We start from the raw sequence: 26,973 nt of genomic DNA, 5'->3' as shown, positions 1-26,973 counted from the left end.
ACTTCTATTTTCTTCATTTTGGCAGGAATATGATGCATCTCAACCAACATAAAGATATACCGGAATGTTGATGGATTCAATAAGTGAGATATATTTGTAATACTAATGAGTTAGCGTGGTTCATTAACAGTTCTAACATGTTCATGTGATTCATTAATTTTATGGTTGATTAATATAATCATTTTATTAAATAATTAGTTGATTCATTTGATTCAATGATTGATTGATTGATATATTCAATGATTGATGAGCGTATGAAATGACACCATAATTACACAACAATAATATAAAAACACAATACCATCTCAACACCACCAAAACAATACATCTAAACGCCACAATAACACCTCACTAACCTCAATATGACCTCTAGTGTGGTTCATTAACAGTTCTAACATGTTCATGTGATTCATTAATTTTATGGTTGATTAATATAATCATTTTATTAAATAATTAGGTGATTCATTTGATTCAATGATTGATTGATTGATATATTCAATGATTGATGAGCGTATGAAATGACACCATAATTACACAACAATAGTATAAAAACATAATATCATCTCAACACCACCAAAATAATACATCTAAACGTCACAATAACACCTCACTAACCTCAATATGACCTCTATTTCAGTAACACCTCACTAACCTCAATATGACCTCTATTTCAGTAACACCTCACTAACCTCAATATGACCTCTAGTGTGGTTCATTAACAGTTCTAACATGTTCATGTGATTCATTAATTTTATGGTTGATTAATATAATCATTTTATTAAATAATTAGGTGATTCATTTGATTCAATGATTGATTGATTGATATATTCAATGATTGATGAGCGTATGAAATGACACCATAATTACACAACAATAATATAAAAACACAATACCATCTCAACACCACCAAAATAATACATCTAAACGCCACAATAACACCTCACTAACCTCAATATGACCTCTATTTCAGTAACACATGAATAAAAAAATAATAAAACCTCAGTAACACCTCAATTCACTTCAATACCGCCTTAATATACCATGATAACACAACAATACATAACAATAACATAACAATAACACAAAAATAATTTATGAATAACATATTATTAGAATAATTCCTGTGTTATATCGCCGAATTAGGGGAATATTTACTCTGTATTATATCGCTGTGTTATGGGAATATTTCCCAGGTTATATCGCACTGTTGTGGAATCTTCCCTCTGTGTTACGCGCTATTAGGGGAATATTCCCCTCATGTTATACCGTGGTTTAGGAGAATGTTTCCTCGTGTTATATCGTTGCGTTATGGGAATCTTTACCGTGTTATATCGCGCTATTCAGGAATATTCCCCCATGTTATATACCCGGTTTAGGAGAATATTCTCCAGTGTTATATCGTTGCGTTATGGGAATCTTCCTCATGTTATATCTCGATTCGAGAATATTCCCCTAATGTTGTACCGCGGTTTAGGAGAATATTCTTCCCTTATTATGCCGCGATTTTTATCGAGTTATTTTAAAATTAGTCGTATTATAGCGCGATTTAAATTAAGTTATTTTAAAATTTGATGTGTTATTCCGCGATTTAAACCGATGTATTTTTAAATTCGATTTGTTATTCCGATTTATATGCACTGACACTATGTTATGAGATAAATTGAATGTATCCCATCATGTGATGCAAAAGTTATGGTCATTTTCCTCTGTTATATTTGTATTTCAGTGAATTTATTTATATTATTTAGCAGCATTATGAAAGATAGTTTCTGAACATCACTACATTTTCTATTCAAATAACAAACAACAAAATACATATGCTAAAATAATATCCAGATTATTTTATATTTTCAAATATATCAAATTCTAAAGGGAAAAATTGAATTTATATACATGTATATAAAGAACTGTATAAATTGCATTATATTAAATTCTCAAAAATACAATGTGTGAAATCCTTAAGGGACTGAGCAATTGTTTATTATTTAGTCTTGGACAAGATAAAATTGTCGTAGACAAATTCAATTCTAAATCTTTCCATATCTGTCTGCCAGTTCACATTCTTGCTTCAATCGACCTCTTGAGCTTGTACTAATTTTTCAATGTATTTGCAAACGAACATGTCGTAGTTAACGCTATTGCTTTGAGTGGGTACACCTTTAAGAAGTGTAAGTGGCCTTATCTCAAGTTTGGCTCTGAATGCATGGGCAACATATTTTACAAGTAGTTTGACCTGCAAAGTTTATTGATGTGTTATTACTGATTTATTGCTGTGGCGATGATATGTTATTAGTTATGTAATAATTTGTTATTGATGTGTTATTGAAGTGTTATTGATGTGTTATTGGTGTTTTTTTTTGTGTGTTGTTGGCAGGGTGCTATTTGTGTATTATTGGTGTTTTAGTGGTGTGTTAGTGGTGTGTGATTGGTGTGTTGTTGTTGGTGTGGTAATGATGTGTTGTTGTTGTGTTGTCGTTAGTGTAATATTGGTGTGTTACTGTTGTGTTATTGGTGTGTTATTGGTGTATTATTTGTGTGATGGTGGTGTGTTATTGGTGTGGTAATGATGTGCTATTGGTGTGTTATTGAAGTGTTATTAGTGTGTTATTGGGTGTGTTATTGATGGTGTGGTATTGGTCTGTTATTTTTGGGTTATTGGTGTGTTATTGGTGTGGTATTGGTATATTATTGGTGTGTTATTGATGTGTTATTGATGTGTAATTTGTGTGTTATTGGTGTGTTATTGGTGTGTGATTTGTGTGTTGTTGGTTGGGTAATGGTGTGGTAATGACGTATTACTAATGGTATGGAGTCTAATAATGCAAAGATAATAAAAATTATGTTAGATATACTTACAACTTAGCGAACAACATTCTTATGCATATTGTTGGACAGAGAGTCGTATAATTTACATTTTCTTGATTTCAGCTCTCTCACCAACAATGTCCAATGTTGGTTACAATGATAGGAAATAATATGATTTGAACATCCTTAACAGTTTCCTTTGTGATATATTACAAGAAAGTTGCGCTATTAAATTTCTAATGTATTTATATATAAGGATAATTTTAATTAAGTGTACAATGAAGAAATGAGTAAAATTTATATGGATAAATTAAACTTTTGTGATTAGCCAATATTGTGACGTTACATAGATGTATGACCTGTATAATTCAGGTGACCCGATTATTCTTTCATGCAATATGTTAGCAAAAACATCAACATGTTCGTTTGCAAACTATCTGTTTATCAATACATCCTCCAAGCCCGCCAGATCGATTACAATCCTAGAACCTTTGTTTACGATAATATTATGTCTGCATCTTTAAGTAAGAAAACTTGTGACAATTGAATATAAAAATTATTTCATAACATTAAAATTATTGTGAACAGTTACTTACTCAGTGTATCTGACAATGCAGTCATCAATTACATCTTGCATCTCAAGTGGTACTAATGATCTACAAGGATATTCAATGAAAGACGTCGCAGAACGAGACTGTAAAAGAAAATAATAATTATAAACTACAACATGAAAATTAAAGATGTTCACACTATGAAGAGCTAATTTTTTGTACCACTATCGCAAAAGTGTCTCCACGGGAGCTGCTGCTCTGGCTAGGGATGACCATAGGACTCCCTAAAGATGGGATGACTATAGTGCTTCATAAGCTTCAACGTCATTGCAATATGTTCATGAGTATATTGTCTGTTTAGCTCGACTTCATCAGGAGTTTCTCTAAGTCAAAAGAATGTACATCTGACACCATTATTGGTTGTCCCCGAGTATCTACAACAGATGCAACAAGACGAGTCTACAAAAAAACAAAGTTATTAAACATATTATCAGGTTAAATAAAAGAGTACAATATAAAATGAGTTTTTTACCGTGAGGGGCAGAGACTCAAGAACATTTACTGATCGTTCTACTTGGTCGGGATTTGCTTGTATTATGTCGTCCTCAGTTACAACATTATTTTGTGCATCTTTTATTGGTTCTTGATCATCTTGGGCTTTAAGCTCCTCTGCATCTTGGGTATGTACAGATAAATTCTCATTATTTCTCTCCTCAATATCAACATCATCTTGTTTAGGATGTTCCTTAACAACATCAATAACTCTCTTTGTTTCTTTGGAAGATCTTGTCTTTCAGGTAAACCCAACCTATCGCTGGATTTACTCTTTCGGAGAGATGATTGCTCTATTCCCGGAGTCTTTCTCCGAACATTTTTGGACATTTGCTTATTCATGGTAATCATTGATTCTTGTATACTTATACTTATTTTTTCTGAGCTTTAAGTAGCTCGATTATTGCTTCAAATTCATTTATTTACCTTATATATGTTGCTTCTGGGGTTACATCACTTGAAATAATTGGACTAACGCCATATGATTTGGGTGACGGTGATCCAACCGGAGTTTCATGGCGTGAGAGTGGCTTGACAGGGTTGGGTGATCGCTGGTCTGGATTTGAGAGCAACTGGAGCTCATCTTCCTTCAAGTCTAAAAAAATGTCATTAACCTATAACGAGAATCATAATATCCAAAATAAATTTAATAAAATAATCTAGAAAAAAACCTAACATTAAGAAAATCTTTTAACATAATAAATGACTTATCTGTACATGCTCAAGTTTCTTAAAAACTTCATGAATTTGTGGCACTGTCCACCTATGACTTGTTGGCCATCTTAGCATGCGAGGTATAGCCTCGGGTGTGACAGGAGTAAACAGAGATGTGTGCTAAAAAAGCTAAAACTGCGGATTAAACATATCACAAACAAATTGGTTGGGAAAAAAAACAAAAACATAAAGTCAAAAGGAAAGTTTTTTAATGTTGACAATATGAACTTACCGTTAAAAGAAAAACAAATCCGTTGATGTAGCCAGATGACTGATTCTGTCTTATTTTGATCGCGACAATGTTCAATTGATCAATCATGAAATCACAAATGACAGCAAACCAATTTGAAGAGGAGAAAGATTGTACATTCTCCCCAAATGAATAAAGTCCTGCAGGCACACTAAAATTGCTCGAGGGAAAAAATAAATTTATTAGTAAAAACTTGAGAAATAATTGCTCAAAAGGAGTAGAAGATTATCCTGAAAACTTTGTCAACCTTCCTTTATTACTCTCACATTTACACAAGATCACGAAGTTTTCCTCCAACTTATTGCTTCTACATTGTTGGGTATGCTTAACAATAGTGTAACATGGTCAGGGTGGAGTTTTACCACTTTTCCACTTATTAAAAACACTCATTTCATGATTTGAACATTCCAAGATATATATATAGGGTCAATACATTATCTTGGGGATAAGAAGACATGTAAAAAATTTGAATGACATTTATTTCTCTCAACAAGTTCATGTCTCCTCAAAGACGTTATGTCTAACAGTATCAAGTGCACCTCTCACCGCATAAGAACGACATCTACAATTGAAAGTCCTTGCGTTCATAAGCTTACAACAACAATGATGCAACATGGGGCATTTTATAGACATCATTCTTCAATCACTCTTTTTCACATTATTCCAGTGTCATTGTTGTGTTATAATTGTGTAAAAATTGTATTATGGTTATTGTTATTTTCATGTTGTGTTATTGCTATGTTATCGATGTGTTATTGATGTGTTATTGTTGTGTTATCAATATGTTATTGTTGCTATTACTATGTTAGAGGATAATAACAACAATAACACAACAATAACAAAACAATAACACAACCATAATACAACCATAACACAATTATAACACTTTGTTAAGAGATTTATAAGACAATACCATATCTATAATATAATTATAACAACATAATACAACAATAACACAATGATAACACAATAATGACACAACCATAACACAACAATAACACAACTATAACACAACTATAACACAACAAACAAACATAACACAACTATAACACAATTATAACACAACAATATCACAATAATAACCTAACCATAACAAAATGAAACAAATCATCTTTTTATCTATAATAAGTAATGTAGCATAATACCTTGAAAACTTTGGCAAACCTCTAGCTTCTTTAGTTCCCTTCTGACCTTCCATTGTTATGCGCTAGCAAGAGGAAATGAAAACCAGAGCTTTGAATCGTGGAGTTGCCGAACGATGCAATGCTCTCACGTATAAATACTAGGTCTTGTGCTGAAGAAGAAGTGAAACTGTTTTTTGTGTAACGTAGGAAGAAGGAGAAACCGACCTTGTGAAAAGATGCAAAGAAGGAGAAACCGTCCAAGAAACCCTATCTATTTACTTGTGCCGAAGAGGAAGCCAAACCGCCGAAGAGGAAGCGACGAAGAATGCTCGAAATCGCTGAAAACTGAAAATCGCAGAAGAACTAATTGCCGAAATTTGCCATAAAGGTTCTTCTTGTCTGGATCGGCGTTTCGTTGGGCTAGATTTGGACTGGGTTTGCGCGACAAAATGCAAATTTTAAATTTTGTCCGTGATGGGGCCGTTGATTCGGGCCGGGTCACGCTAAATGAGATTTCTTTTGAATTTTTTTGGGCTGTAGGACCCACCTACCAGTTGACTTTTTCTCATTGGAATCTGAATGTAGCTCTGCGTGCGGAGTCCGGATGTAATATTTATCAATCGAAACAAAATGAGCGACGAGAAACAACGATCAAGAGGGAGTGGGAGAGGGAGAGGGAGCTAGAGAGGAGAATGGAAGAAGGGAGAAGTTTCATGGCCAACCCTAATCTTTAACATTGTCTGTGAGAGAAGAAGCCGAAGGAAACAACGACATTTTGCTCGTGGCGGCCTGCGGTTCTGCGTCAAGCCGTGACCGAAAGGAGGAAGGAGAGTCATGCGAAGAAGATAGAAGGTAGATGCTCTTGAGATCTAGCATGCGACGGAGCAAGCGCTTAGCGGCTTCGGTGCGAAGGGAAGATGAGATTATGTGCCCTAGCTCTTTGATAGAAAGGAGAAGTGTTGCGGTTTCTCCTTGCCGTGCAAGTTACAGAACTCAACTGAGAGCTTGGGGAGGAGGAAGGCACGCTGAAGTCTTCTGCATTGAGGAGAGTTCGATCAAGTCTTATGGTTCGGTTCAAATAGCTTAGGCAAGAAAAAGCTTAGTTAGGTAAGCTATTAATTTATTTTGAATTATTAAATTGTAATTAATTAAAAATGAACTTACATGAACCGTATATTAAACTAATTTCTATTTTGTTAATAATTGTTTAAAGGTAATTGACGTGAAGGCTAGAGCAGAATTTTAGGTACAAGACTTATTTTAATTATTGCATGTTATTGTCCTAATTAATTAACATGAAATGGTGCTAAGGAAAGTTCTAAGAATGTTATATAATTAGAATTTGGAAAGTTAATCTTAATCTAACTTTGATATATAATTTTAATTAGTAAAATAAATTGATGGAATATTTAATATTTATGTATTTATTAAGCACTTTTATGAAAAGCCAATTAGCAATTCAATTAGATGAATTATATGTGTGGTTGTTTAAGTATGTGACATTTAAGATGAAAAAATTTCTCTCTCTCTCTCTCTCTCTCTCTCTAAAACAAAAAACATCCAGATAAACAATTTCAGGACAAAAATGGAACAAGTAAATATAAGGTCAGTATGTTCCCATTGGTAAACCCAAAAGACTAAATTAATTGAGGAATCCAAAATCCTAAATTTATTGAAGAAAAGAACAACAAATATTAGACGACGTCGTGGGGTGGGTAAATGTGATTTATTTTACAATAGTTCTGTCTATTTATTGTTTCTCAGCTTTTATTTTAAATGCAAAATTTCATATTTTCTTTTAAATGTTAAATGCAAGAAAAATGAATAAAATATCATATATGTATGCATATGGGAGTCACCTCTGGATTGTACTGACAGGGAAATGCAATGTATCGGTGCATGAAAATGAAAATGAAATGATTAAATATATATTTTTTTAAAGTATACGTTTAGACGGTTACTCCCAATAATGAAAAGTGTAAGTAAATGAATGAAAGGAAATGAAAATGTTTTATTTACTATTTTCTTTTAATGCATAATCATTTTTACTCTTTATTATAATTTTTACAAATATTTTAAAATGAGAATTATTATCAACCATTTACCCACTGGGTAATTTAACTCAACCCATAAGTTTTCATTTTTACAGGAAAATAGAATGTAGACTATATTGAACCCAAAGATTCTGTGTACAGGCGCTGAGAAGTGTGCGATGATTGGTATTATAGTTCAACTTTATTTTATGTTAAATGTAAAAGTACAAATGTGAATCAAATGTTGTAAAATTAAGTTTTATAAATTAGAATGACTCTTTTGTGCTTTGTTGGATTTTATTTGATTATGAAATGAAACAACTAGATATGTTTCCTTTGTCCGATTGTTAGTTCCCAATTTGGTAATTCCCCAAATTGGGAATTATCATATGCATGCATATATCATATATTGTGCATGCATATATCATATATTATTATTTTTTATTTTATTTAACATTTAAAAAATATGAAACTTTTATTTTAAAAAAATAATGAAGGTAGTGAAAATAATTGCAATTGATTTTATAAATAAAAAAATAGATTGTAAAATAAAAACATATTTACTCACCTGCTCAATGCAGTCTGTTGTCTTTTTCTTAAGGGTCAGTTTGAGATAGTTTTCTGTCTACTTTGCGTTTAAGATCGTCACCACAACTTTGTTTGAGAAACAGTTTTTTTGTTGTTTTATGAAAATCTTTGTGGCGAGATGTTTTTTCAACTTAACCTACTAAAGTGTGGTGGCTATAAGAAGTCTGTTGTTCGATTTTTTGGATAAAAAAATTATAATTCTTACCGTAGCTTTCTAAGAAGTTTCTTTTTCCATGACAGCTTTACAATTCCTTTTTTAAAAAAGCTTCAGTCATCCCAAATAGACCCTAAATCAATTTAGTCCTTTAGTGTATCTATAGTAACATATTGGATTTAATTAGCATTAATTATCTTTTCCAATGAATTTCCATACTCATTTTTTGGTTTATAACAACATATATATCCACTCAATTTATGCATATAAAATTTAAACTTCAATTTTTACATAAATTTCATTTTACCTATATATGACATGATATATTTTAGCTTTTAAATTTTAAAATTATGATATTTTTTATATGGATATATATTTTTTATATGTGCGAATGACCGAACTCATTAGTGCCGCCTCTAACGCAAATCCCTTGGGTCGGGGGTTCGAATCCCGTGGTGCGGACTCTTCGAATCAGAAGCAAACACACCAGTGTTTTCAACCATTTCAGGGAATCAATAGGCGATGCCCGCTAGAACAAATATCGATTTCACCTTATATATATATATGCTTTCATTTCTGAAATTCATCAATATAATGGTAAATTGTAGTTAAGGAAGCCTTCAATCGAGTACCCAACGCCATTGGAGATCAAACCCCTGACCTGAGGGGACTTACAGCGAACCCCACCAACTAACAAGCTACAGCTTGCGGCACACATATATATTTATATCTTGTTTTTGCCAATAAAGTCATATGTATATATCTATGAATATTCAAATTTTTTTTGCTCATATGAAATTTCCAATAAGTGATTTAACTACACTTTTATCTTAATCTTAAGCTATTTTATAAATTAGTTTTAATACATACATTAATGTATCATATTTAAATAAATTTACTTTCAAAATTTTGATTATGTGACTTTCTTAAACCTCTTTTAGCATACTTGCAATAAGAGTAATTTATGTTGACTTATAATCTTTGGTTTTAATTTAACACTAATTAATTAGGAAAATCAATATCTAAAATTTGACATTTGGCTTTGTATTTGAAATTTTATCATTCTTTTCTTATTTCAGCAGCTCCCTTATCAATTCCTACATAATTTTAACAGTTAGACTTGAGAGATTCCTTGCTTTCAACCAATTATTGCTAGAAATAAACTTCTCTAACATAATAAAGAAATAATTTAAAACCCCAAAATTGGGTTTTGATTTTCTTACCTAAAGCCGCAAACTTCATTTCCCTTTCCTTCGACCAAAAAATTAAGCCCTCGGTCATGCTTCTCCCACTCATTAGGGCTCACTCGAGCTTCTCTCGAGAGCACCATGTCCGCACAAATGAGTAAAAGGTGATTAGTTTCTCCCTTCGTCCCTCGTAAACGGCTCGCCACCCGCTATATCCTCTTTTCGCTCTTTTTTATCATTAATTGTTCGAGCCACTCAAGTTATTCACATGCAGACATGCTCACACTTCAACCCTTCCCTCGCACTTGAGCTCGGTGTCTCACTCGCAATTCCCTTTCTTCTTGCTTGTTCATGCATCTCACTTGTTTGCCGAAAAGACATGTGCTCACCTGTCTCCCTCCCTCTTTTTGTCTCACTTTCTCTCTCTCTCACTCCTCCGTTGGTGTGGGACAAGAAGAGCATGGGATGAGAGCCCTCAATTATGGTTCTCAAGGGCATTGGGAGAAGTGCTCGAAAGACACCTATGAAGCAAGTGTTCTAGGTAGATCCTTTTTTCTTATACTCAACTTAATAAATGAAGTATTATTATAGTCTCTCAATATAAAAAATTTCGTCATCCAAATTTAAAGTACAAGTAATTCTTACCTCAATTGAGTAATTGTGGATATCTTTATCTCATTTCTAATTCCTTCTTCCATGTGACATCTTTTTTTCCAATGCTTCCACAATACATTGACATAAGGTATCTCTCAACATTTGAGTTGTCTCACATCATAATCTATGATTTTATTTATTCTTCTACAAATTTTGGATCAGGTTGGATATCTATAGGGTCAGGCTCATGAATAATATAGTTTCAAAGTACCCATTCATATGTGCTGGTAAGGCAAATCTATATGTCATCTTCATGATTTTTTCCACGATGTTATACAAACCAACATATCGTTGGCTCAACTTTTCAGACTTTCCAAAGCATTTAGCACCCATCATCGGGCTAATCTTAAGAAAAGGAATTCTCCTATTTAACATCCAAATATTTTATTTATGTATCTTGAACTGCTCTCAATCTATCACAAATAAATTGGACATTCTCAGTAGTTTCATCAACTAACTCATCATCAATTATACTTCTTTCATCAATTTTTGCCCAATAATGAGATATTCTGCATCTTCTTTCGTAAAGGACTTCATTAGGAGTCATGCCAATAATGCTCTATAAGCTATTTTTGTAGGTAAATTTTATCATAGGTATGTGCATATCCCAATTTCAACCAAAATCGAGCACACAAAGTATAAGCAAATAATTTATTATTTTAATATTCTCTCTGGTTGACCATAGGTTTGGGGATGAAATGTTGTATTGACGTTAGCTGTGCATCCAAAGCTTCTTGAACTTTCTTACACAGTCTAAATGTGGATCTATTGTCTCGATTTAAATAATTGACTTTGGGACTCCATTTAGTCGCACAATGTCATCTGCATGTATTGTGGCCAACTCATTCATAGTTTATTTTTCAAATGGGAAAAAAATTTGTAGATTTGGTTAGACGATCAATAATGATTCATATAGCTGCACGACCTTACTTTGACTTGGTAGCTAAATCGTAAAATCCATAGCAATGATCTCCACTTTCACTCAATTATTAGTAACAATTATAATAGCCTACTAGGCCTTTGATATTTAGCTTTAACCATATGATATATTGGACAACTTTCCGCAAAATCTACTACACTATATTTTAGACCTAGCCACCAGAATAAGCCTTTGAGATCTTGTTACATATTATTGTTTCCTGGATGTATGGTATCCTAAATAGTGTGCTTCATTCAAGATTTTCTTTCTTAAATCATTTAAATCACGAATGCAAATTCTATTCCTATATATTAATAGTTTTTCTTAATCTAAGTCATACTCCACTTGACCTGAATTCATCTGGTCTAAATTTTTTTGAAATTCAATATTCTGTGATAATGCCATCTCGTATCCTATCCTTCAAAGTTGATTGAATGAGCATTTGATTCAATATTACAAAACTTTCATCATTTGGTGCCACTACTGATAAGGATAGTTATTTTATATATTAATTTGTTCTATTGTTGTGTAATTATCCAGTTAGCACTGCCTTCCTACGTAATACGTCTGCATCTACATTTGTTTTTCTTGGATGATAGTGTATATCCAAATCGTATCTTTAATAAGCTCAAGCCATTACCTTTGCCTTAAATTCAACTTCTATGTGAACTTATATTTCAAGTTTTGTAATATTTGAACACTTAACACCTGACTGCATACAAATAATACCTCTGTATCTTTAAAACAAATACAATTGCAAGTAACTCCAAATCATACGTGAGATAATTTTTCTTATGATTCTTTAAATATTTAGAAGCATAAGCAATTGCGCTACGTGTTACATGAGAACACATCCAAGTCCTCTTGAGGAGGCATCACTATAGGTCTTGAAGCCTTCTGTTTCTGATGGGATCACTAATACTAGAGCTGTTATCCAACATGTTTTTAACTTTTGAATAACTTCCTCACAACAACCTGTCAACGCAAATTTATTAACTTTTAAGTCAATCTAGACAAAGACATTTCAATCTAAGTGAATCTCTCAACAAATGTCCTTCAATAACCTGTCAAATCTAAAAAAAATTGTACTTCTATAACAGTTGTTGGTCTAGGTCAACTGTTGATCACTTTAATCTTATTTTGATCTACTAAGATACCTGTACTGTTGATCACATGCCCCAACAATTATACGTTCCTTAACAAAAATTCACTTTGATAACTTTGCTTAGAAGTATTCTTCTTTAGTGTTTGCAGAACTATGCGAAGATAATCTACATGATGAGCTTCATCATTGGAATAGATCAAATTTTTTTAGAAATGGCTTAAAGATTCCGTTCATAAGTTTAATTAAAAAAGTAGGTGCATTTGATAGCCCAAATGCATCACTGCAAATTGATAATGTCCATATCTGACACTAAAAACTGTCTTTGCTATGCACTCTTCTTTAATTCTTAGTTGATGATAACCTGATTATAGATCAAACTTTGAAAGTATTGAAGCCTTCTACAATTGTTCAAAAAGATCTTTAATCTATGATAACTATACTTGTTTTTAATGTTGAGTTTGTTTAATTCTAGATAATCAATACCTAACCTTTAAGCTCCCATTTTTATTCATAACATATTGGATTTAAATAGCTTTTTTAATCTTTTCCAGTGAATTGCTTTAGTCATTTTATGGCGTATAAAGTTCAACCTTAATATAAATGCTTTAGTTTTGCAAGAGCCCGTTTCGAACTCCCTTGCACCTACTACTCTTGTGGACGGGCAATTACTACCTTCCCTTCAACCCATTTTGGAAACTCCCATAGATAATAATTGTGTTTCTACTGAACCTGTTTCTCTTGATTTGATTCAGGAGGCGATTAACTCTTTAGAACAGGAATGGCTAGTCCAGAAATCACAAAGAAAGAAAAATAAAAGGAAAAATGAGCCCTCACAATTAAATCAAAGCAATATTTTACAAGAAGGTACTTATTACTCTGATGGGGATCATATTCATGTTGGTAGCCGTTCTAGATCTTCTAGAAGGGTTGACCTGCGACATAATGTTTAATGTGATGTGTTGGATTATCAGGGGAGTGGCGGACCCTTCCTCCCTTAATAGATTAAAACACCTCTGCAGGGTCCATAAACTTTATTTTTTTGCTATTTTTGAGCCTATGGATACCACTAGCAAGGACAAAATTCTCAAGCAATTTAAACACTGCAATACCTTCTGTAATAAAAATAACAAGATATGGCTATTTTGGAAACCCATCGATAACATCAATATCATTCAAGATGATGATTAGTTTATTCTTCTCAATTATCATTTGGAGGAGTGTCATGGTTGGGCCACCTTTATTTATGCTAGCTCTACACTTCAGGAAAAGTTTTTGCTTTGTGATCAACTCGTTCACATGGGAGATACTATTAAAGACAATTGGTTGGTAGGTGGTGATTTTAACATGATCATGAAACCGACTAAAAGGAGGGGAGGAGGTAAATGTGATGCTCAACTTATCAATCGTTTTTGTGACAAAATCTATGATGCAGGGCTTTTTGATTTGGGTTTTACTTGGTGAAGAGGAACTTTATCTGAACGGTTAGATAGGTTCTTTGGTAACCATCACTTTTCCAATTATTTTCCTATTAACAGGGTGCGACATTTGAATTACTCTTCTTCTGATCATAATCCTATTTTGCTCACTTTAGCTTTCAACAATAAAAATCAGCATTATAACTTCAAATTTTTTAATGTTTGGATCACTCATAACACCTTTTTGAGCACTGTTCAACAGGCTTGGAGTTTTGAGGGAGTGGGAGATCCTTGGTATATTCTTTGGCTACTTCATAAAAAAGTTGCTATTACTCTGAGAAGGTGGAATTTCTAAGTTTTTGGCAATGTCCATAAAAAAGTCCTTGAAGCCCAAGCTGAAGTTGATGCACTTGAATCTATGGTTATCTCTGATCCTCAACTTGTTAATGAGGTGGCTCATAAACATTCCATATTACTTGATGCAATTTCCTTGGAGGAACATTTCCTACAACAAAAAGCTAATGATATTCATTTCAAGAGTGGAGATCGTAATACCAAGTACTTTCATGCTTCCATTAAACATAGAAGGAATATCAATTCCATCTTGAAGATAAAAAAGCCTAATGGTGACATAATTATTGATGAAGGGGAGATTGATAACAATACTGTTCATTATTTTACTGTTTTGTTTGCTTCTAACCCGTAGGTCACACCTATCAATAGTGAATTTTTGACAGGGATAGGGACTATGTGGCTGGTTTGTCCCTTGCTTCCATTTCTACTGAACAGGAGTTTTTCACTGTTTTTAAGGTTATTAATGCTAATAAAGCTCCAAGTCCTGATGGATTCACTTCCTCCTTTTATACTCACTGCTGGGATATAAGTCATAACGTGATCGTTGCTGCTATTCAAAGTATGGGCAATACTCTAGGGAAGTTTTTCTCCTCTTCTTTAGCTGTGCTTATGCCAAAATATAATGTTAAAACAAGTTGGGATAACTTTAGACCTATATCACTTACTTCAGTTATTTCTAAAGTTATCAGCATGTTGATAGTCATTCGACTTCAACCTCATCTTTCTATACTCATCTCTCCCCAACAATCAACTTTTATTCATGGTAGAGAGATAAGTGATGATATCCTCCTTGCTCAAGAATTGGTGGAGGATCTTGACAGGAAGTGTAGAGGTGGTAATTTGATTCTCAAGCTTGATCTAAAAAAAGCTTTTGATTCAATTAATTGGGATTTTATTCTCAGCATTTTGAAAGCTAGAGGTTTTGACACAAAATTCTACACTTTGATTAAATGCTGGTTGGAAAACAATTATTACAGTGTCTTAGTTAATGACAATTCATATGGCTTTTTTCTGCTCAGAGAGACATCAAACACGGAGACCCTGTCTCCCCTACGATTTTCATCATGGCTTTTGATTATTTCTCTCGCCTTATATAAATAGCATGCATGAAAAACATTCTCATGTTCAATACAGACATAAATCAAAGGTGTTGGTTAGTCACTTAGCATATGCTGATAATGCTATCATTTTTTCTAATGCTTCCAAGGCTTCCCTGAAAATTTTGTTAAACTATCTTAATGCCTTTCAACAAAACTCTGGTCTTCTATTGAACAAAGCCAAATGTCATCTTTACTTTGGGAATTCTGTTAGTACTGCTATTACCACTTGGGCCACTTCTTACACTGCCTTCTCTAAAGCTTCTCTTCATTTAAAGTATCTTTGTGTTAACCTCCTTCGAGGCAGAAGGAAACAAACAAAATTTGATGTTGTTGTGGATAAAATTAAATCTAGAATTCATGGTTGGAGGAATGTTTTTCTCTCCTTTGGGGGGAGATTAATTTTGTTACAAAGTTTTATTCAAACCATTCCTCTATATGCTATGCAAGTTCTCACCATGAAAAAGAGCACACAAAAAGATTTAGAGCATATTTTCAATAATTTTCTTTGGTCTGGTGAGGGCAACTCTAAAATCTGGTGAAATTGGCATAAAGTGTGCAAGCCTCGTCTCTCTGGAGGTTTAGCTTTAAAAAATTTACAACACATTGTTGATATTAATATGTGTAAGTTGTGGTTTAACTTTCGACTTGGCTCATCCTAATGGGCTCAGTTTTTGTATCATAAGAATTGCTCTCATCAACACCCATCCTCGGTTAATTTGAAAGTTGAGAATTCTAAAAACTGGAAAGCCATTTTAAAGGTTAGAACCGTGGCTAATCAATTCATTTTATGGGACATTGGTGAGGGAAAGGTATCCTTTTGGCATGAACAATGTGGGATTTCTAATCTTCATGATCGGGCTTCTAATTTTCTTAAGTGACATGTTGGTCTCTGATTGTTGGATAGATGGTCTTTGGGACATTAGTAAATTAAGGGAGCTGTTGGGTGAAAGTGTTGTTTCTATTGCTAAAATTCCTTTATGCCCTGATAGGCCTGACAAGCCTATTTGGAAATTCTCTACTAATGCTTCTATATCTGCTTCTATATCTAAAATTCTGCATAACTTTGACAAATGGAAATGGGGTCATCTGTTATGGCATGGTTATATGTCCCTGTTATGTCATGGCATGGTTATATTTATGGCATGGTTATATGTCCCTGTTATGTCATGGTTATATGTCCCCTTCTATATCCTTCTTTCTGTGGAGGTTTTTCTTCTCTTTGCTTCCTCTTAATGATATATTAAAATTAAAGGGGCTGAGATTGCCTTCAAGGTGTTATTTATGCAGTTGTGGTGAAGAGACTATCAGACATCTTTTCTTTGAATGCTCATTTTCCCAAACTGTTTGGCAGATGGTTGAAAATTTCTTTCAGGTTAAATGGCCGCAAACTTGCATTTTGGATGGGATACTGGCAGCTTGGAAAGCTTCACATAAATATGATAAGAACCTTATCTCTTTCACTTTAGTGGTTTTATGGTTTTTATGGTTAACTCGAAATGGGCATAAACATGCAAATTCCCCTCCAAATCCTTCCCTCACAGTATCTTACATTCTTTCTTATTATTTTAAAGCTTTGCGCAGTTTGGGAAGTCCCTTGACTAGTTCTGCCATGGCAATGGAATGGGTGGAAGGCCTCTACTTGTTAATGACAACCCCCTACATGTGGTTAGGTAAAGGTTAATATGGATGGGAGCTGGACTCCTAATACTGCTGATGCGGGCTGTGTTTTCAGAAATGTTTTTGGAAACTTAATTTGTTACTTTACCTCTCCTGTTTATGCACAAAGCCCCATTGAAGCTGAAGGGTGGGCTATTTTGTTTGCTGTTCAGATTGCTGTGATTTACAACTTCACCCACCTAATCATTGAATCTGATTCAATGTTAATTCATAATATGCTTATTAGGACCACTGCACCCCTATGGTATTTACTTTATCTGTTTAATAGAATCTGGCATCTACTATCTTCTCATCAACGCCAGGTTCAGTTTTCCTTCATCTATAGGGAAGGTAATGCCCCAGCTGACTTTTTGGCAAAAATGGGCCATGCAGGGATCTCTGTTGGCCTCCGCCCCCCATACATGTTAAGGAAATTTCTGCTTGGAGATAAATTGGATTCCCCATATATTCGATCATGATTTTTTGCCATCTCTCTATCATTTTCATTTGCAGGTCCTTCTCTGGTTTCGAGCTGCAGTCTTCTGAATCCTTTGTTGCTTTGTCTCTCTTGTTCGGATCCCAACCCCTTTTGATACAGAGCTTTTGGCTACACAACTCTTACAATTGTTTGTTTGCACAAATTTTTATATGTCAAAGGGAGGAGTATATTTCTTTGGATTGGCATACTCACAAATGTTTTTTTGTCCTGTTTTTTAAATGTCAATTGGTGGGATATTTCTCTTTGTTTTGGTATACTTTTCGTTGGGATACATGTAATTTTTTGGAGATGTTATATCTCTTAGTTTTCTATTTCTCTTTTTTCTTTTTTGTGTGGAGTTGTAAGTGGATGGAGGAACCTCTAGGACCTCTTGTTTTCTTTTTTATTTTTAGTAGGGATCCTCTTTCCCACCCCATTTTTGTAAACTCCTTTTATTTTAACACGTTAGGAGCCACGAGCTGCTCTTTTCATTATATATATTTGTATATATATCTATTAATTTTCTAATTTTTTTTGCTCCTATGAAATTTCCAATTAAGTGATTTAGCCACATTTCTATCTTGATCTTATGCTATGTTATAAATTAGTAATAATACATACAATAATATATCATATTTAAATAAATTTACTTTCCAAATTTCCGATTAGGTAACTTTCTTAATCTTCTTTTGATATACTTGTAATAAGAGCAACTTAATTACACTTTTAATCGCAGAATTTAGTTTAATCTAATTTTTTTAGGAATAACAACATTTAAACATTGGACATTGGGCTTCATACGTGAAATTTCCTCTTGCTTTTCTGATTTCAGCAGTCCCCCTTATCAATTCCTAAACAATTTTAGCAGTTAGACATTATGTTTCCTTGATTTCAGCCCAAAATGGCTAGAAATAAATATTGCTGACATAATAAAAGTGAAACAATTAAAAACTCTAAAACTGGATTTCGGTTTTCTTACCTACCGCCGCAAACCTCATTTCCCTTTCATTCGATTTGAGCTTTAAGTGCTCGGTCAAGCTTCCCCTCACTAGAGAAAAAATATAACGTTCGAAGGATGACCATATAGAGTGGTTTATTTTTTATTTTATTTTTTTATTTTTTATTTCTTGGTTCATCGGAGCCGCTTACGTATAAATGGACTTTGGACTTGATATGGCTTCCTCACTAGGGCTCGCTTGAGATTCTCTAAAGTGCAGACAGTCAGCATAAATGAGGAAAAAGCGCTTGGTTCCTCATTTCCTCCTTCGTAAGAGAAAAAATATTGCGTGGGGATGAGATAGGCGCGAATCAAGTGTGGATAGGTGGCATTGGTGTGGTATTGGGGTGGTATTGGTGGTATTAGGGTGATATTGAGGTGGCATTGAGGAGCAATACCACCCGAATACCACGTTCCGCACGTCCGTCCAATGTACGAATTATTTGCTCCTCATAAGTGGCCCACCTCCCACAACCTCCTCCCTTCGCTTGCGACAATCGTCTGAGCCTCTCGAGTCATTCACGTATAGGTATGCTCAACTATCAACCCTTCCCTCATTCCTGCGCTCGCTTTCTCACTTGCAATTCCCCTTCTTGCTCATTCATGTGTCTCTCTCTTTTGCCGGAAAGACAAGTGCTTGCCTTTGTCTTCCTCCCTCTCTGGTCTCTTGCTCTCTCTCGCCCCCACTCCTCTGCTGGTGCGGGATAAGGAAAATGAGGGATGAGAGCCCTCACTTAAGGCTCTCGAGGGCAGCAGGAGAAGCGCTTGAAGAAGTTCTTGTAACTAGGCAATTTTCTCTTTTTCTTATATAGTCAACCTGATAAAAGAAAATTATTATTACACTCACCCATTTGAAAGTTAGATGAATGGTAATTCTAAAGAAATTAATCGGTTACTCAAGTCTCTTTTACAACTTCTGGTTTGAGTGACTACTTCTGTTTGAATGATTTTATAAAGATTCAAAAATTTCAAATTATTCCTTGTTCTGTTAACAATTTTTTTTTTTAAATATATTTTATTTTTGCTGTCACAGCTCAAGTCATTAGGATTTTCTTATGACTGGGATCGTGAAATATCCACCGCAGAACCTGAATATTACAAATGGACACAATGGATTTTCCTTCAGCTTTTAAAGAAAGGACTTGCATACCAGGTCTTGCAGTTTTCTTTTATTTTTTCCAGGATTTTTTTTTCTTTGATGCATGTGTATTGTACATTTAGGGGATTGGTTGTCTGGTTTCAGCGGTTTAATGCATATTTTTGTCAACATTTATACTTTTTGGCCTCATTGATGCTTTATGATATTTTTATTCTACTTATGATGGTACGCATTGCTTATTTTAATATTAATAACTTCATAATGAACATTTATATGCAGGCTGAAGTTCCTGTTAATTGGTGCCCTATTTTGGGAACTGTTTTGGCTAATGAAGAGGTTGTGAATGGTGTTAGCGAGCGTGGTGGCCATCCTGTGATTAGAAAGGTTGAAATGATTTTAAGTGGCTCCTTTTTTAACTTATATGAAAATTTTTAAAAATTTCACAGCCTTAAAATATCTTGTAGTCATGCTAACATCTTTTTTCCCCCCTTATATTCCATTTAAGCAGCCCATGCGTCAATGGATGCTTAAGATAACTACTTATGCTGATCGTCTGTTAGAGGATTTGGAAGAACTTGAGTGGCCAGAAAGTATCAAGGAAATGCAGCGAAACTGGATAGGCCGTTCTGAAGGCGCTGAGCTAGAATTTAACATACTTGATTCGGATGGGCGTGAACTAGGTGTAAAATTGTCAGCTTATACTACTAGACCAGATACTATCTTTGGTGTAACGTATGTGCAATCATTATTTTTTTGGTTGATTTGTATAAACCTTTTTTAAATCATGTGAATTTGTTAATATTTTGACGCCTTTTATTGTTTATGTATTGTTGCAGTTATCTGGTAGCTGCCCCTGAATATTCTTTGTTGTATTCAATAGTATCTAAGGAGCAGCTGAAATATGTATGTGCATTTCATTACTTCTGTTCGGTAAATTTTATTTGGATTGCCTAATGGATCAAAATAAAATGCAGGTAGAGAAATACTGTGAATTGGCTGCTAGAAAAAGTGAACTCGAGAGAACTGATCTGCAGAAGGAAAAAACTGGTGTATTTAGTGGTTCATATGCCAAGAATCCAGCTACTGGTGCTGTCATTCCAGTGTGGATAGCTGATTATGTTTTGGGAAGGTTTATTAAATCTGATTTATATATCTTGATAACTTTTTAATTAATTTTACTTTTAGTTTTAAATAGATAATCATGCTTGCTGTGGTTTTAACATCCTAAACTCCAAACTTTTAGCATCAAGGTGGCCAATGCACAGTGCAACACGTAACATACTTTTTTTTTCATTTTTTTGCACACAAATCACAATAACAATTTTATAATATTACACTCTTTAAGAACTTTTATATAAATTAAAATTTTGAAATCGTCTATAGCATTTTATGTCAAGTATTAGTGAGGAAAGTAGTTAGCAAGCATAGAAGGCACATTTGGTGTGATAGGCAAAACATGATACCAACCCAATTCTGAACCATTATTTTTTCTAATTGAGTAATCTGTAATCATGGACGTCTTGTGCTTTACGAAGCCACGGCAGCAAGTGTTTTGTTGCTTGGATATCACTTTATGGTGTAAGCTCAATTTTTTGCAGTGCGATGCTTGACCTTAGCTCTTCTTTCCTCACCACTTACAATGCATACTTTCTTTCATTTTTAACAACACTGGTCAGTGTAGAAAATTGGAGAAAATTATCTTATCTTATTTCTCATTAATCAATTTTCAACTCTTCTCCTTATATATATTAAAGAATGACTAGGACAAATTTATTTGCAACCATTACAACTCACTAAAGATAAACTAACTAAAGGCGGAAAGAAATATGACATAATAAAAAGGAATAACACTAAAATAGGAAACTCCTCTCCCTCAAGCTGGATTGTAGATGTTGTAAAGGCCCAACTTAGTATATAAATCAGTGAAGCTTCTTGTAGAGATTTAGTAAAAACATCAGTGGCTTGAAGATGATTCAGAATGTTGATTAAATGAATAATGCATCAATTGTCCTTTTCAGAGCTAAAATGCCCACCAATCTCAATGTGCTTGATCATGTCATGATGCACAAGTTTCTTTATAATATTAATGATAGCTTGGCTATCACAGAATATATTTATGGGATTGATGGAGTATCCCAACTCAGTTAGTGACATTTGGATCCATATTCCTTAACAAATTCCCAAAGTGCATGGTACTCAGATGCTACACTACTTCTAGATATCACTTGCTCCTCTAGGCGACAAGATTTCTCCAAACATAGGCGCAATACTCAGAGGTGGACCTTCTGTCCATGAGTTCTCGTTCCTAACTAGCATAAGTGTAAACCTTCACCCCCTTGTTGTCTGATTTCTTAAATAACAACTTTCTACCAGAGATCTTTTTAAGAAATCTTAATATTCTGTAAACCATCTCTAAATGTTCTTCATTTGGACTATTTATATGTTGACTTATAATGCCGACAATATAAAAAATATCAGTTCTAGTGTGATAGGTAGATAAGCTTACTCTCCATCCTCTGTTATCTACCTTTTTTGCTTCTCTCTTTTCTCCACTTGAATGTAAATTTTTGTTGAAATTCATAGGATTCTCAACAGGTTTGCATCTTAGCATTCATGTCTCTTTCAGTAGGTCTAAGATGTATTTTCTTTGGGATATCATAATACACCCATCTTGGATCTGGCCACTTCAATGCCAAAGAAGTATCTCATCACTCCTAGATCCTTAATTTCAAACTCAATGACAATGACATCTTTAATCTTCCTAATCTTTCTTTTATCATCACATGTCAGAATCATGTCATCTACAACGACAATGGGTATAGTTTTCTTATTTCCTTGTACCCTTTTTTGTTAGGAACATACCCTTGTAGAATAATACTCATGGAGATAATATTTTTTTGTAATTGGAAAATAACACTTATACTCTTTTTTGTTAGAAGCATACCCAAGGAAGATACATTTGATAGAATTTGGGTCAAGTTTTCTCTGTTTGGTTGGTAAATCTGAACAAAAGATATACAACCGAATATTTTTAGAGGAAGATTGGATGAGAAGACTTTAACATAAGGGTATTTTTCTATCACAATATTGAGAGGGTCTTTGAATCTAGGTAACCTGCTTGAATTCTACTAATGAGGTAGGAGGCTCTAAGTACGACATCTTCCAAGAAAACTTTTGAGATATTGTGAGAAAGCATTATAAAACCAAATATCTCGAGGGGATGTCTATTCTTCCTCTCAACTATCCTATTTTGTTGTGAAATTTTAACACAAACTTGCTTTTTTTGCATGGTAGGGTCCAACGATAGAAATAATGTATTACTTTACATTATCAACTTTGAGGATCTGAATTTTGCATGGTAACTGAGTGGAAATCATTTTATGGGGGGACTGAAATATTTGTGTAGTTTCAAAATTTTCTCTCATGAGGAATATCTAACTAGTTCTAATGCGATCATCTATAAAAGAGATAAACAATCTAGTTCCATTGATGATTTTCAATTTGATGATCCTCAAATATTATTGTGGATGATAAAAAAAATATTCTATGGCTTATACCGGGATAGAGGATAGATACAATGAGTATGCTTAGCTATTTGACAGGATTTGCATTGATAGAACTCTAATTTTTATTAAAATGAGACGAGGGTATAACTTTGCAACATAATGAAAATTGAGATGAACCAGACGATGATCTCATAAAAGAATTTGATTTTTAGCAAAATCAAACATAACATACTTAGGGATATGGGAGGATGATGGTGAAGAAGATACTTATGTGTTAAGAGATTAGTTCTCTTGAGCAGGTAAAGATCTTTATGCAAGTCTCCCTTGTTCGAATCCACCATTAAAATTCATTAGTTTTAGAATGAAATTTAGTAAAACAGTTGAAGCCATGAGTAAACTTGCTAATTGACATTAAGTTGCAATCTAATTTGGGGACTTATTATATAAAAACTGAATATATTTGGATATTTTACGTCCTCCTTTCCCAAAATCATGGAGTGAGACCCATCAACAAGCTTGATAAATTTGGATCGGTGACCCTTCGTAGTTGGTGAGAACCCGATTCCATTATCCAAGGTCGAAATCTTTCATTATCAGCTAGATAGGAGAACATGGTACCTTGGTGTATCATGTAAATACTCAGTTGTGCTTGAAAGAAGTATCTTCAAGACCTCTAATTGTTTCTTGTTGAAAGGGCTAGGGTCGGCCAACCATTCAAATGAGGAAGCGGCATAGACGTTGCTGCCTTTGTCTTTCCTCCCTTGCTCATGTTTCCATTCTACATATTTTCCATGTAGTTTTCAACATCTATCCTTTATGTGGACAAGTTTCTTGCAATGTTCACGTAAGTGGATGATTAACCTACGTAGTGGCACTCGATGCCCTCATACCATACTTGGTCATAAACCTGTGTGTATTTCGGGCTGCAACTTGTTAATGAGAGGAAGATGGTTGCAACTGCTATAGGAAGAAAGGTATAATGAGTGGCTATTATAGAAAAGGAGTTAATTGCTGCTAAAGAGGTCCTACGACTGCTGAGAGATCCGACGACTATTGCGGTGACTGCTGTTGCTGGATGAAAGGTCCAGTGACAACAAGGTCAACAACGGAGGGTCTATAGGGAGAATCCGGTGATGGTCTGCAACAAGGAAGAGTCAGGAAGGGTCTACAAGCCTATTAAAGGGAATCTAGCAGCGGTCGAGAGAAGCTAAGACGACTGGAATGAGTTCTTGATATCGGCCTCGGAGTAAATGAAGCCTTTTGATGCGGAAGAACAGATGTTCGTGGGGAACGATCGAGTGTAACAGTGATCCACAGGAAGATGATCACATGGAGTGATTGGGAGTTATAGTGATCAACAGGGAGATGATCACAAGGAGCGATCCGTAGCAGAGAGATGATATTGCTGGAGATCGACTGCATGGAAGGAGAGGATGCGATCCACAATAGGAAACAATCCGACGGAGATCAATTACAAGAAAGGAGAGGAGCGCCTGAAAGAAGACCATTTGACTGAGGGACTGACGGCTGCAAGAGAGCGGCTCCAGTTGGAAAATGAGAGCTAGGGTTTTTAACCAAGCTCTGATACCATGTTGCAAGATGGAGAAAATCATATTCTCTTATTTCTTAATAATCAAATTACACTCTTCTCTTTATATAATAAGGAACGACTAGGACAAACTTAATTACAATCATTAAAATTTACTAAAGATAAACTAACTCAAGTCGGAAAGAAATATGATATAATGAAAAAGAATTACACTAAAACAAGAAACTCATAATTCCACTGTTAGCATGTTTGCCTTAAGAAATATTTGAGCAGCTTCTAACCCCTTTTGTGTTATTTTTGGTTCTTCTATACTTAGTTTAATATCAGGAGAGAAACTTTATCCTTCCATAAGCAAATTTTCTTGAATAGGCAATGCAAGGTTAGAAGTTTCAATATGTTATACATATATTATAAACATTTATCCCATCTCATTTCACCAGAACCTCATCCTCATTGTAGTGGGAACATTTCACCAGAACCTCATTGTAGTGGGAAGGATGTTTTTTCACATAAAAAATTTTCATTACATAAACATATTTAGTAAATTAGTATTTTACTTTTTAAACTTTGCATTTTTGTTTTGCTAATAGTTAAGTACTTTAGTTTTGATAACATCTCAACATTCAAAATTAGTGAGAGTGATTTCGTTTGATTTGCTGTAAATTTCTTAGTAAAACTTATATTTGCCAATTCACACATTTCCTGTAGGATCGATATTTGAGGCTTAAATAAAAAGTCATTTATTACTTGATAACGATACGTATACTTGCGTAGAATCTCATTATTAATTGTCTATAATTATATATATATTTTACACAACTTTTTACACAACTTACTTTCACAACTTACTTTTCATGTAAAGATCAACTTTTTGGCGCTGTAGTGGTGTCAACTTCATAAATACTTACATATTAAAAATCGGGATTAAGTTTTTAGCGCCGTTTTGTGAGGAAGGTAACGGTTAAATTTAGGTAAATTAAATATTTTGATAAATTAGGAAAGTTAGAGATAATATATATACTATAAAAATTTATAAAAGTAAAAAAGTATAAAAATTAAAAAAAAAAGAATTTTACTTTACTTACGTTATTTGTTTATGCAAAATATTAGATCTGAAGGTTTAGTACCTTAGGATTCAGAATTAGAACGCACTATTAGAAAAATTCGAAAATAATAAAGAGAAATTAAAAATTTAAAAGAAATGATAAATAACTTAGAAAATTTAATAAATGAGGATCGACAAAGACCTTTAAAAGATTATGCGAATCTGACAGCAGATGAACTTCATTTGACTATTCAAAATCCTGACTATTCAAAATCTATTCAAAATCCTGATGTTGCTGCTAATTCATTTGAGTTTAAACCTACTATTATCCAAATGCTACAAATAATTAGTTTGGAGATTACCTACTGAAGATCCTAACTTATATCTTGCTAGTTTTCTTGAGATTTGTGTTACATTTAAGTATGACAGAGTGTCTAATGATGCTGTTAGGTTTAGAATTTTTTCTATTTCATTAAGGGATAAATCCAAGACTTGATTAAATTTATTAGCATATGGATCTATTAGAAATTGGGGAGAACTATCACAAAAATTCTTGGCTAAAAAATTTCCATCCTCGAAAACCGCTAAGCTTAAAAACTAAACTTAGGAATGATATGACATCTTTTTGTTAGTTTGAAGGTGAATCGATATATGAAGTCTGGGAAAGATTTAAAGATCCTCTTAGAAAATGTCCACACCATGCTTTGCCAGATTGGTTAATAATTCAAACCTTTTACAATGGATTAGTATGAACACTAAGATCTATTATAGATGCTGCTACGGGTGGATCATTAATATCAAAACTTTTTGATGAAGCATATTCTTTAATTAAAAAAATGACTACTAATAATTTTCAATGACCATCCGAAAGGGTAAATCCTAAGAGAGTAGCCAGTATTCATGACTCAGACGCATTTTCTATTTTGGCTTCTCAAATCGCTACAATATCAAAGAACTTGGATAAAAAGATTGATTCTAAAAAAAATTGATCAAATAGGAGTGAACTACTCTCAAATACGTCTAGTATTAGAGAAAAATTCACTAGGACAGATTATTGATACTCAACCATCTTATGAAACCTTAAATGCTATAAATAATAAAAAAAAAATTTAAAAAAAACAACAATCCCTATTCTAAC

At 33.7% G+C, this 26,973-nt stretch overlaps 1 protein-coding gene across 4 annotated transcripts in view; it reads left to right on the top strand.

Annotated features, from left to right (window-relative positions):
* Window positions 1-26,973, top strand: part of LOC110034000 (leucine--tRNA ligase, chloroplastic/mitochondrial) — a 162,253-nt gene that overhangs the window by 19,243 nt on the left and 116,037 nt on the right. For all 4 annotated transcript variants that reach the window (XM_020738211.1, XM_020738210.1, XM_020738213.1 and 1 more), the window contains 5 exons: window positions 19,670-19,789; window positions 20,015-20,119; window positions 20,244-20,467; window positions 20,572-20,638; window positions 20,710-20,864. In XM_020738211.1, coding sequence (XP_020593870.1) covers window positions 19,670-19,789; window positions 20,015-20,119; window positions 20,244-20,467; window positions 20,572-20,638; window positions 20,710-20,864 — 671 coding nt within the window. The remainder of the gene's footprint in view (window positions 1-19,669; window positions 19,790-20,014; window positions 20,120-20,243; window positions 20,468-20,571; window positions 20,639-20,709; window positions 20,865-26,973) is intronic.

This window comes from Phalaenopsis equestris, unplaced genomic scaffold, assembly GCF_001263595.1.
Source record: "Phalaenopsis equestris unplaced genomic scaffold, ASM126359v1 Scaffold001321, whole genome shotgun sequence".
NCBI classification, from domain to species: Eukaryota; Viridiplantae; Streptophyta; class Magnoliopsida; order Asparagales; family Orchidaceae; genus Phalaenopsis; species Phalaenopsis equestris.
Note: the sequence above shows the minus strand (reverse complement) of the source record. Positions and strands in the feature narration are given on the sequence as shown.